This window comes from Salmo salar, chromosome ssa25 (genome assembly GCF_905237065.1).
Source record: "Salmo salar chromosome ssa25, Ssal_v3.1, whole genome shotgun sequence".
Classification (NCBI taxonomy): Eukaryota; Metazoa; Chordata; class Actinopteri; order Salmoniformes; family Salmonidae; genus Salmo; species Salmo salar.
Genome location: NC_059466.1, coordinates 25,681,269 through 25,694,283, shown reverse-complemented (window position 1 = coordinate 25,694,283; position 13,015 = coordinate 25,681,269). Strand labels below are relative to the sequence as shown.

The 13,015-nt window shown below is 48.0% G+C and overlaps 1 protein-coding gene across 2 annotated transcripts in view; it reads right to left on the bottom strand.

The window, feature by feature from the left end:
- The window catches only part of LOC106586446 (receptor tyrosine-protein kinase erbB-4), a 478,367-nt gene that overhangs the window by 66,362 nt on the left and 398,990 nt on the right, over positions 1 to 13,015 (bottom strand). For both annotated transcript variants that reach the window (XM_014173739.2, XM_014173740.2), the window contains exons 16-17: positions 12,011 to 12,055; positions 1,670 to 1,802 (exon numbers count right to left, since the gene is read on the bottom strand). In XM_014173739.2, the coding sequence (XP_014029214.2) occupies positions 1,670 to 1,802; positions 12,011 to 12,055 (178 nt within the window). The remainder of the gene's footprint in view (positions 1 to 1,669; positions 1,803 to 12,010; positions 12,056 to 13,015) is intronic.

Genomic DNA, 13,015 nt, shown 5'->3' with positions numbered 1-13,015 from the left:
TAGTGGGACTTCTTGTGCGCGTTTGTGTCCTCAGCCATAGCCTCAGGGTCTGCTGCGATAGTCCTGTTTGTGGTAGCTCTGTCCTTTAGCTTAGGGCATTCCTCAATGTTAATCCAGGGCTTTTGATTGGGGAAGCAGCATACCTTCACTGTGGGGACAACATCGACGATGCATTTTCTGATGAAGCCGGTGACGGAGGTGGTTAGTTCGTCGATGCTATTGGCGGAGTCCTGGAACATATTCCAGTCAGTGCTAGCAAAGCAGTCCTGTAGCGTAGCCTCTGCTTCGGTGCACAATTTCTCTATGGAGCGCGTCACATGTACTTCCTGTTTGAGCTTCTGTTTGTAAACAGGAAGCAGGAGTATAGTAATGGTTATACAGTAATGGTGGTTTTGTTCACATTTATGGACTAGGTACAATACAGTGGAACACTGCCTATAGAAGTAGAGCAAAAAGATGCTTGTTAATTTAACACAGTGTGATGTGGTATTGTATTTGTGTTGCTTTGAAGCCTTGTTCAGAGTGAGTTCCATGTTAGTGGGTCCAGGGTTGATGCTATTTTTGTGTAGAACATCCATTTCAAAGAAGTTCTCATGTTCTATACCGTAACAAAGGAAAGGAGGGAGAGAGAAGGGAGAGGAGGGAGAGAGGCCACAGAGGAGAGGAGAGAAAGAGAGGGAGAGAAGGAGAGAGAGAGAGAGAGGGATAAATGAGATGAGAATCGACAGAGAGAGAAGGGAGAAAGGTCACAGAGGAGGGACAGAGAAAGAGAGAGAGTGTGGAGAGAAGAGAGTAGGGAGAGAGGAGAGGGTTAGAGGGAGAGAGGAGGGAGGTAGAAGATGAGGGAGGTAGAAATAACGAAAGAGGAGGGAGAGAGGAGAGAGAAATGCCACAGAGGGAGAGAGGAGAGGAAGAATAGGAGGAAGAGAGGAGAGAGATAGGAAGGAAGAGAGGAGGGAGATAGGAAGGAAGAAGAGGAGGGAGAAAGGAGGGAGAAAGGAAGGAAGGAGAAAGGAGGGAGGAAGGCCTCAGAGGAGAAAGTGATTCGTTTGAGCTGGAGATGATGCTCTCTACCTCCTCTCCTCTCTGTGAGTTTATTCCCTAAGCTCTCTCTGTGTTCTCATAGCCCCGGGCCCCAGCCACCAGTGGCCCTACACACATCACAGAACACATCATAGACTACATCACATACCATTAAGCACAAGGCTATTACAGCTCTTCATAGAGCAGTGAGTGACGTCGTTTTCACTAAGGCTACTAGGATGTAGGATCCAGTTCACTCCTGTTTTCTTTCATTATTCCTTCAATCAATCAATCATACAATATCTTTATTGTCCCAATTAGGGAAATTTGTTCCGCAGTCGGAGTTCAACAATAAAAACAAAATTAAAAACAGTGACAACCATACAACAGATATACACATAAGATAAATAATGAGATCGGTAACATGAGATCCATTGTGAAAATGTTTGACCAATAATGAACTCTATAACTGAAACGTCAAACCAATCAATCTGTGTTCTTATTGAGGTTCTCTAAATTCGGTCTGTGTCCCAAGGCACCCTATTCCTTATATTTCGATGAGACCAATGGAAGCTTTTTCTATGATCCACATCTCAGGAGGCCCTTACCTTTGTCCCGTGTGTGTGTGTGTGTTCACACGCCATACCTCTGTCTCGAGGAAGCGTCGCAGGGCTCTCTTCTTCTTGATGCTCTTCCTGCGGACAGACACGGCTACACTCAGAGCCACAATGACCACGACGAAGAGGCCCCCTATCACCCCGGCAGCAATCAGGGGAGTCCTGAGGGAGAGGAGGGAGAGAGATGTGAGATAGGGCCACAGTACTGGATACTAGTTACCAAACCTTCTTATTTGTTTTCTTTCTAATCATTTAGCTGCGCTTGATTGAGCTACTACTGTCCGGTAAAGTGGAACCGATGGAATATTTTATCCATCTGGCAGTCCAAGCAGGCTTAATCAAATGCTCAAAATATTTGATAGAATACAAATACTATTTAAACCCAGGTCTGATAAGCACTTACTCCAGAGGTCACAACAGACTTGGCTAACCAGAATTAGGACAATTCTTACTTAGCTTACAACCTTTGACAAAATACATGATCTAACATCTACAAGTGTCCTGTTACAAAGTTAGGCAGTAAGTTCAAAGAAGAAGGGAAGGAAATGAAAGTCAGGAAAAGACAACATGTTCTGCTGCTTGTCAGCCCTGTCCATGATCTCTCTAACCCTCTACACCCCTATCTGTCCATGATCTCTCCCTTTCCCTTTCCCTAATCCTTATTCCCTCTACACCCCTATCTGTCCATGATCTCTCTAACCCTCTACACCCCTATCTGTCCATGATCTCTCTAACCCTCTACACCCCTATCTGTCTGTCTGTCTGTCTGTCTGTCTGTCTGTCTGTCTGTCTGTCTGTCTGTCTGTCTGTCTGTCTGTCTGTCTGTCTGTCTGTCTGTCTGTCTGTCTGTCTGTCTGTCTGTCTGTCTGTCTGTCTGTCTGTCTGTCTGTCTGTCTATCTGCCTGCACTGAGAGGTTTGAGTTATGTCCCTATGGCTGTGTAAAAAATTGTGCACTTAATATGGAATAGGGTGGCATTTGGGACGTATCCACAGTATATTGTAGATGAGAAGTAAGATGAAATGGTGTATCTGAGTGAATATGCCAATCCTCTATCTTAATAAAAGGGCTAATTTGGCTGCGAGCACACAGAAGAACAGAACAGTGCAAAAGAGATGAAAGTGGCGGTGCTTCGGCACACTCCAGTCGTGTTTTAAATCAGCAGGAAAGCTATGAGCCAGTCTGGTAGATCACAGAGAAGAGCAGGTCCCATTAAACGTTATCACCCTCAGCTCACTTCATTTGGAATCGCATGAAACAACTCCCAATCTTTCACTCATCGGGTGCATCCCAAATGGCCCCCTATTCCCTATGTAGTGCACTACTTTTGACCTGGGACCATAGGGAAGAGGGTGTCATTTGGGACACAAACATCCTCATTCTCCCAGCTCTACCTCTCTCCTACACAATATTACAGGGATGGATTTACTGTACTAAGGCACTGCATGGTGCTTTCGGCAGGAAGTGGCTTCAAGAGACATAGTTGTATGCAGGCCTAGGCATACTCCGAGTGAACATTTGTAGTGGTGCGCCCAAATGGAGAGCGGAGAGTTGTGGAATAAGTCAAAAGCGGACAGAGTGTTTGTTGAGCGGCATTCTTTTTCTCTTTTGTTATTTCGAGTCAACATGATAATCAGTGTGTATATACTGTATGGGTGGATGTGTGTGTGTGTGTGTGTGTGTGTGTGTGTGTGTGTGTGTGTGTGTGTGTGTGTGTGTGTGTGTGTGTGTGTGTGTGTGTGTGTGTGTGTGTGTGTGTGTGTGGAGGGAAAGTTTGTGAGTGTGCCTGTGTGTGTATGTGTGTGTGTGCATGCATGCGTGCATGCGTGCGTGCGTGCGTGGACGTGTTTAACTATTCTTGTGGGGACCAGAAGTCCCCACAAGAATAATAGACTGTCACATTCTGACCTGTAAAGGTGTTGTTTGTTAGTGTTTAGTATGGTCAGGACGTGGCAGGGGGTATTTTGTTTATATGTTTCGGGGATTGTTAGTCTATGTGTATAGACAAGGGGTGTTTGATTAGAGTGGTTTAGAGTTTTGGTATATGTTCTATGTTAGGGCATTTTCTATGTTTATTCTAGTCACTCTGTTTCTATGTGCAGTTTTGTTCTTGACCTTCAATTGCTCCTCGTTGCTTCTGATTGAAGGTCCTATAATTAGGGGTGTGTTTGTATTGTGGATTGTGGGTAGTTGTATTCTGTTTTGTGCTTATCACCTGACAGAGCTGTTAGTGTCGTGTCCGTTAATTGTATACGTGTTTCATTTGTTTCTCCTTCTTCAATATTAAAAAAAGAAGATGAGTATACACTTCCCTGTTGCGTCTTGGTCCTCCACACACGACATTCTTTACATAGACAAACAAAAATCTGTCCAACTGGGGATGTTTTGTTAATCCCACGAGGTCAAATGCTATTTCTAGGGGGTTTAGGGTTAAGGTTAGAATTAGTGTTACGGTTAGAATTACGTTAAGGGTTAGTGTTAGGAGCTAGGGTTCGTTTTTGGGTTAGGAGCTAGGGTTAGGTTTAGGTTAGGTTAAGGTTAGGTTTAAGAGGGTTTCTGTTTATGCTGGTATCAAACATTGGGTTGCACGGGCCTATTGCAGCTTTCTGCCCTGTTTCTGTATTATACATCCGACCGGTCTGGAGAGGGTGAGAGAACATGAAAGGCTGAGAGCTCCGAGGGGTCACCAAAACAGTTCAACAACAGGAGGAAGACAATTATTGATAAAGTGCTGAGGATAAAAAAAGTTTAATAAAAAAAAAGGTATATAATAAAATCATAATAAAACATGCAAACTGGATCAATTAAATAAATAATTAAATAAGTACATAACTGGAAACCCCCCCCAAAGGATGAAGGGATTAAGTGCTCCAAAGATAAGTGCTATGTTAAAGTGCTTGATATTATACAATTAAATATAAAATATAAAAAAGACAAAACCAGATTGAGCAAATAAATACATCATTTTCTATTGAACTTCCTCCTCGTGTCGGTGGCCCCTCCAGCTCTCACTAACTCCCACAGTCAATGCTTTATCCTACTCTTTACCATTCATACCAAGTGGAGCCAAGGTCGGTTTCGCTATCCACCTGGATTCAGCTGCTCTTCTCTGGCCTGTGGTCTCCAGACCGGTAATGCAGAGGGAGGTTGTAGGGTGGTTTTGAAAGTGTTTTACCAGTTGTGTTTGTAATATGTTTTTTTCATTGCACAGAGGTGCTGTTTGAGGCATGTCAAGACTGTGTGACTGGTTTCTCCTATAGAAATGTTGTGGCATAATGTGCATGTTATGGCATTGATAATGTTGGTGCTCTGATTGATCATGAGTTGTGGGATAGGACTGGAGCTTTGTGCATGTGGATTGTGAATGTGTGGAAGTTGTCGATAGTACTGTTGTTTAGGAGGTGGTTTAGGAGTGGGTTTATTGGAAAATGTTGCATAGACTAAGAGATCCCTTAGGTTGGGGTTTCTGCAGAATGCTGATATAGGTCGGAATTCCTGGAGTGGGGGGAATGTACGTTGTGTTTGGGTGAATGTGGCTTTGAGTCTGGAATGAAGGAGTCTGTTTATGTCTGAGAAGGTGCTGATGGGGGTATAATCTGTGGTTCTGTATCTGTTGGGGGGATAGGAACACGGGGTCTGGGAAAGGTCTGAGGTTGGAGGACAGGGATAGGATGGTGGGGATAGAGATATGGACCCAGAATCAGGAAAGGGTTAAGATAAGGTGTGGGCTGTTAGTCCAGGTCAGGAGTCAGTGCCTGGTCCAGACTTTTGCAGGGAAAGTTATGTAGGTTAGGGTTAAGGTTAAGGTTGGGGTTGGGGTTAAGGTTAGGATTGGGGTTTGGTTTGGGATTAGGGTTAGGGTTGGGGTTGGGGTTAGGGTTGGGGTTAAGGTTAGGGTTAGGGTCAGGGTTGGGGTTGGGTTTGGGGTTAAGGTTAGGGTTGGGGTTGGGGTTAGGTGTGGGGGTTAAGGTTAGGGTTGGGATTAGGGTTAGGGTTGGGGTTTGGGTTAGGGTTGTGGTTAGGGTTGGGGTTATGGTTAAGGTTAGGGGAATCAGGCATTCTGTTCTGGGTGAGGCCTGCCAATGTGTTAGGGTTGGGGGATCAAGCATTCTGTTCTGGGTGAGGCCTGCCAATGTGTTAGGGTTGGGGGGATGAAGGATTCTGTTCTGGGTGAGGCCGGCCAATGTGTTAGGGTTGGGGGGGATCAGGCATTCTGTTCTGGGTGAGGCCTGCCAATGTGTTAGGATTGGGGGGGATCAGGCATTCTGTTCTGGGTGAGGCCTGCCAATGTGTTAGGATTGGGGGGGGATCAGGCATTCTGTTCTGGGTGAGGCCTGCCAATGTGTTAGGATTGGGGGGATCAGGCATTCTGTTCTGCGTGAGGCCTGCCAATGTGTTAGGATTGGGGGGGATCAGGCATTCTGTTCTGGGTGAGGCCTGCCAATGTGTTAAGATTGGGGGGGATCAGGCATTCTGTTCTGGGTGAGGCCTGCTAGTGTGTTTGCCTTTATGTACCTCAGTGACCGCTTTGAGTATCCCCTCTTCCACAGTGCACTAAATAGGGTCTGTGTGGCTGAATGAAAGTCTTTCTGTTGTGTACATAGTCTATGGAATCTAATGAGTTGTGATTTGACAATGCCAGTGTATGTTTTGGGTGATAACTGGAATAGTGGAGTAGGGCGTGTGTGTCTGTGTCCTTGAAATATACTTTGTTTGTAAAGAGACTATGTGCGTGTCAGTATCTGGAGACAAAAAGGGTTCTGTCCAGGAAGTTGATTGTATGTGGGTGGATGACATATTTAACTGTTATGGTAGGATGATGGTTATTGAGTATTTCAATGAATGTTGTGAAATGTACCAGATCATGTTCCCACACTCACATATCATCCAGGTATCTTCCATAAAACATGGGACGCAATGGGCCTTTAGACAGGACTCTCAACTCCCAGTCTGCCATATCAATAATAACATAGGCCGGGGTGAACTTTTTACCCATCGCCGTCCCATAAATGTGTACGTACTGTAGTGTTTATTATTAAATGTGAAACCATTGTTTCTTAAGCCAAGTTCTAGAAGCTGTAGGAGGTGTGAGTCTGGTCTATATGGATCTGGATATCTCCGGAGTGCAGATTCCACTGCTGTCAAACCTGACAAGATATCTATGTTGGTGTAGAGATAATCTATATCTAAAGTGAATATGTATGCATGTGCTGGGACTGGAATGTTGTGAAGTGTGTCTATGAAATGGTATGTGTACTTAAGGTAGCTAGGGTGATTTTGTGAGATGGGACTGAGGAAGTAGTCAATGAATTCGGCTGCTGGAGAGGACACAGTCCCACAGTATGACACAGTAGTTGTTCCCTTCAGGACCTCAACAGGGACTGTTCAGGTATCTGGTGCTTGATGGATCTTCGGGAGGAGATAGAAGAGTCTCTGTCTGGGTAATTCTGGTCCATCTAGATATTATCTTTGTCTATGTGTAATGTATTTCTTTCTGTAGAGATCTGATATTATCTTTGTCTATGTGTAATGTATTTCTTTCTGTAGAGATCTGATATTATCTTTGTCTATGTGTAATGTATTTCTTTCTGTAGAGATCTGATATTATCTTTGTCTATGTGTAATGTATTTCTTTCTGTAGAGATCTGATATTATCTTTGTCTATGTGTAATGTATTTCTTTCTGTAGAGATCTGATATTATCTGTCAGATTTTTATTGGTGTCTGGATCTGTGTAGAAGCAGGGATAGGAGTATAATGTTGTGTACGAGAGAGTTGTCGGTGGGCTTCAGAGAGGTACTCTTGGTTGTCCATAATAATGATCTTTGTCTGCTGGTTTTCTGGTTATATGTTTGTGTTTCCTTACTTTAGCTAGGCCTTGTCTTTCTTCTAGAGTGATGTTCTGTTTTCAGGTTATGGTGGAGGTACAGAATTCTCTGATGATTTGGGTTAATGTTAGGTTTTTAGGTTAAGGTTAGGGTTAAGGTTAGAGTTAGGGTTAAGTTAGAGTTGGGGTTAGGGTTAGGGTTAGAGGTTAGGAAAATAGGATTTTGAAGTGTGTCCCCACAAGGTTAGCTGTACAAGACTGTGTGTGTGTGTGTGTGTGTGTGTGTGTGTGTGTGTGTGTGTGTGTGTGTGTGTGTGTGTGTGTGTGTGTGTGTGTGTGTGTGTGTGTGTGTGTGTGTGTGTGTGAGAGAGAGAGAGAGAGAGGGTAAAAGTCCAGAGGGTGACAGACAGTGCAGATGACAATACGGCTGGTCTCTATTATGTGAGACAGCCTCACACAGCAGCGGTTGACACAATGTCAGATAAGCTGTAGAACTAAATGTATATGTCTGTCTGAGCGTTGAGAGGCTTTGTAGTCTCAACATGGGCCCCGAGCAGCTATAAGCTGCCTAGCTATTCTGCTCAGTTAAACCACAGCCTCTGTAAAATAATGTTAAAAGCCACTTTACCAAACTGGCATGCCCCACAGTACTATCAGTGTATTCTGGTACTCTGCTGTCAACATATGTATGAAGGTTTTTCCCCTGACAGCCTTTATCTGTCTAGTAGCAGTTTCCTCATCCTGCGTCACCCCCTCTCCACCCCTCTTCAACCTGCGTCACCCCCTCTCCACCACTCTTCACCCTGCGTCACCCCCTCTCCACCCCTCTTCACCCTGCGTCACCCCCTCTCCACCCCTCTTCACCCTGCGTCACCCCCCTCTCCACCCCTCTTCACCCTGCGTCACCCCCTCTCCACCACTCTTCACCCTGCGTCACCCCCTCTCCACCCCTCTTCACCCTACGTCACCCCCTCTCCACCCCTCTTCACCCTGCGTCACCCCCTCTCCACCCCTCTTCACCCTGTGTCACCCCCTCTCCACCACTCTTCACCCTGCGTCACCCCCTCTCCACCCCTCTTCACCCTGCGTCACCCCCCTCCACCCCTCTTCACCCTGCGTCACCCCCTCTTCACCCTGCGTCAACCCCTCTCCACCCCTCTTCACCCTGCGTCACCCCCTCTCCACCCCTCTTCAACCTGCGTCTCCCCCTCTCCACCCCTCTTCACCCTGCGTCACCCCCCTCTCCACCCCTCTTCACCCTGCGTCACCCCCCTCTCCACCCCTCTTCACCCTACGTCACCCCCTCTCCACCCCTCTTCACCCTACGTCACCCCCTCTCCACCACTCTTCACCCTGCGTCACCCCCTCTCCACCCCTCTTCACCCTGCGTCACCCCCTCTCCACCCCTCTTCACCCCACGTCACCCCCTCTCCACCCCTCTTCACCCTGTGTCACACACCCTCTCCACCACTCTTCACCCTGCGTCACCCCCTCTCCACCCCTCTTCACCCTGCGTCACCCCCTCTCCACCCCACTTCACCCTGCGTCACCCCTCTCCACCCCTCTTCACCCTGCGTCACCCCCTCTCCACCCCTCTTCACCCTGCGTCACCCCCTCTCCACCACTCTTCACCCTGCGTCACCCCCTCTCCACCCCTCTTCACCCTGCGTCACCCCCTCTCCACCCCTCTTCACCCTGCGTCACCCCCTCTCCACCCCTCTTCACCCTGTGTCACCCCCTCTCCACCACTCTTCACCCTGCGTCACCCCCTCTCCACCCCTCTTCACCCTGCGTCACCCCCTCCACCCCGCTTCACCCTGCGTCACCCCCTCTCCACCCCTCTTCACCCTGCGTCACCCCCTCTCCCCCACTCTTCACCCTGCGTCACCCCCCTCTCCACCCCTCTTCACCCTGCGTCACCCCCTCTCCACCCCTCTTCACCCTGTGTCACCCCTCTCCACCCCTCTTCACCCTGCGTCACCCCCTCTCCACCCCTCTTCACCCTGCGTCACCCCCCTCTCCACCACTCTTCACCCTGCGTCACCCCCTCTCCACCCCTCTTCACCCTCGTCACCCCCTCTCCACCCCTCTTCACCCCTACGTCACCCCCTCTCCACCCCTCTTCACCCTGCGTCACCCCCTCCACCCCTCTTCACCCTGCGTCACCCCCTCTCCACCCCTCTTCACCCTGCGTCACCCCCTCTCCACCCCTCTTCACCCTGCGTCACCCCCTCTCCACCTCTCTTCACCCTGCGTCACCCCCTCTCCACCCCTCTTCACCCTGCGTCACCCCCTCTCCACCCCTCTTCACCCTCGTCACCCCCTCTCCACCCCTCTTCACCCTGCGTCACCCCCTCTCCACCCCTCTTCACCCTGCGTCACCCCCTCTCCACCCCTCTTCACCCTGCGTCACCCCCTCTCCACCACTCTTCACCCTGCGTCACCCCCTCTCCACCCCTCTTCACCCTGCGTCACCCCCTCTCCACCACTCTTCACCCTGCGTCACCCCCCTCTCCACCCCTCTTCACCCTGCGTCACCCCCTCTCCACCACTCTTCACCCTGCGTCACCCCCTCTCCACCCCTCTTCACCCTGCGTCACCCCCTCCACCCCTCTTCACCCTGCGTCACCCCCTCTCCACCCCTCTTCACCCTGCGTCACCCCCCTCCACCCCTCTTCACCCTGCGTCACCCCCTCTCCACCCCTCCTCACCCCACAGTGTCTCCCTCACTATCAGATCACCCCGACAGTCTCCTCAGACTGCCTCAGATAGATGAGCAGTGGATGGCATGCTCTGTCTGCATCAAATGGCAACCTATTCCCTAGTGCCACTAGGGCTCTGGTCAAAAGTAGTGTTCTATATAGGGAATGGGGTGCCATTTGGGATGCAGTCCTTCCCCCTGGCTCCAGCTTGTAGTAAATTAGCAGTCATTACTGCCCCTTCTCTCTCTGCCCATACATAGCTTCATTCAGCTCAGCTCTGCCTTCAGATCAGGAGGTTTCGGCAAACTGTTTTTCACTAGGCCTTTGTTTGGGTCTGTGTTGTAAGCCAATATGGCATCTCTCTGCTGTGCTGTTTATTTCTGGACATCATCCTAGAGGGGGATGCTGTTGCATTGGGCCTTTATAACTTCTGTGTTACTGTCCCCTCTTCTTGTCTTTTCTGTCCTCCTTGTTCATTTCCTCTCGCCACACTCCCTTCTCTCATGTGTTCCCCGTCCTCCTCCTCCCCCCTACCCCCAACCCCCCACCTCCTCCCCCCAGAAACAAACTGTCTGTCATGAAATCGTAAATCCATTTGCTCGGAACGGTTAGTGGCGTTTTCTTCCTTTTCCCCACGAGAACAAAAGCAAAGCGCTATCAATTTATCAAGAGCAGAGTAAAACACAAGCCCGTGCAGGGACACACACACGGATTCACACACACGCACACACAAACATGCACACACTTTTGGCCTCAGAGCTAAACATTATTCACACTGCCTGCCTGCTCCTCTCGCTCTCCCTCTCGGTCTCCCTCTCGGTCTTTCTGTCTCTCTCTGTCTCTCTCTATGTCTGTCTCTCTCTCTCTCTCTCTCTCTCTCTCTCTCTCTCTCTGTCTCTCTTTCTCTCTGTCTCTCTCTTTGTCTCTCTCTCTGTCTGTCTCTCCATCTGTCTCTCTCTATGTCTGTCTCTCCGTCTCTCTCTGTCTCTCTCTCTGTCTCTCTCTCTGTCTCTCTCTCTGTCTCTCTCTCTGTCTCTCTCTATGTCTGTCTCTCCGTCTCACTCTCCGTCTCACTCTATGTCTCACTCTCTGTCTCTCTCTCTGTCTCTCTCTCTGTCTCTCTCTCTGTCTCTCTGTCTCTATGTCTCTCTCTTTCTCTATGTCTCTCTCTCTGTCTCTCTCTCTGTCTCTCTCTCTGTCTCTCTCTCTGTCTCTCTCTCTGTCTCTATGTCTGTCTCTCTGTCTCTCTTTGTCTCTATGTCTGTCTCTCTGTCTCTCTCTCCGTCTCTCTCTGTCTGGCTCTATGTCTGTCTCTCTGTCTCTCTCTCTGTCTCTCTCTCTGTCTCTCTCTATGTCTGTCTCTCTGTCTCTCTCTATGTCTGTCTCTCCGTCTCTCGCTCTGTCTCTCTCTTTGTGTCTCTCTCTGTCTCTCTCTCTCTCTGTCTGTCTCTCTCTCTGTCTGTCTGTCTCTCTCTCTGTCTGTCTGTCTCTCTCTCTGTCTCTCTCTCTGTCTCTCTCTCTCTCTCTCTTCTTCTCTTCTTCTCCTCCATCCTGTTGCTCTCTAGCTAACCTCAGTTGTGGGAACATATATTTAGGGTAATTATAAGCCTTGGCTGGAGGCATGGTTGGTTGTTCTGCCGTTATTTGAACCAGTGTTGTCTGTTGGCGAGAGTGTCTCTTATCTCTTTACTATTGTGCGCTCATCCAAGATAAATTCCAATGTATGCATTTGTACTTACAAATTGCTAATGAATGAAAGCTGAACTTGTGTCTCTGTGTGTGTAGGCAGTCTGTCCTGGGGACAGAGAAGGAAGTGACAGTAGGGATTTGAAGAGATATTTACCTGTCCATCATGCCAATACAGTCCTGCAGTCTGGGTCCAATACACCTAGATGAGAGGGAGAAACAAAACAATGAATTAATCAGTCAATCAATCAATCAATCCCTCCAGCGTCCGTCTCAGTGTCTTGAATCTGTGCTATAGCTCCTAGACCTGTGTCAGTGTCAGTATGTTCTGTCCACAGAAAGAACCCAGCGATGACAGACAGTCACAGAGAAGAAGGGGTACAGAGACGAGAATCAGAGCATAAGGGAGTCAGGATACTGGATGGTGAAGCTCTTTGATGTAAAGAGGGTTGGGGGAGAGGGAACAGCCTGGGCTCAGAGCCATACGAAACATACTTTACGTATTTCTGAGCACCTCCAAGATGTGTGATACCTACTAATGTTGTAGTTACTTTAGACAGAAATGAAAGTAGGGAGGTTGGGCGTAAATCGAGACCGTCTAGCAATCCATAGGTTGCATGTTCGAGTCACTACAACTGTAGCATTTTAGCTAACCCTTTCCCTAATCCTTATTCAAAACGTAACCCAATTCACCTAACCCACTATGTAAATTCACCTAACCTTTGTCGTTTTAGCTCCCCTAACCTTTCACGCAAATGATCATAACCTTTGTGGTTAGTCCACCTAAACACCAATGTAAATTCTCCCCGTTATTCTCCTTTGTTGTAACGATGCAACAAGCAACCTGGTCTCAGATTAAGACGTATAATAGATACTATAATACTATGACAACTTACGCCATCCAATTCGTATGCTATTGTACAACCAGGCAAGACGTATGATACTATACATCCTCTAATTCATATGATATTGTATGACCGCTATTCCATTCATAATGTAATCTAACGTAACTAAATATATCATACTAAATGGAGTGTCACATACTTACATACAGAATAATACGAATTGCCCTGATAGCACTTTGGCGGGAGAGGAAGAGGGGGAGTAACAGAGATGATCTCTGAGTCTGTTTGAGTGACTGAACTGAAGGGCAGTCTGGGAA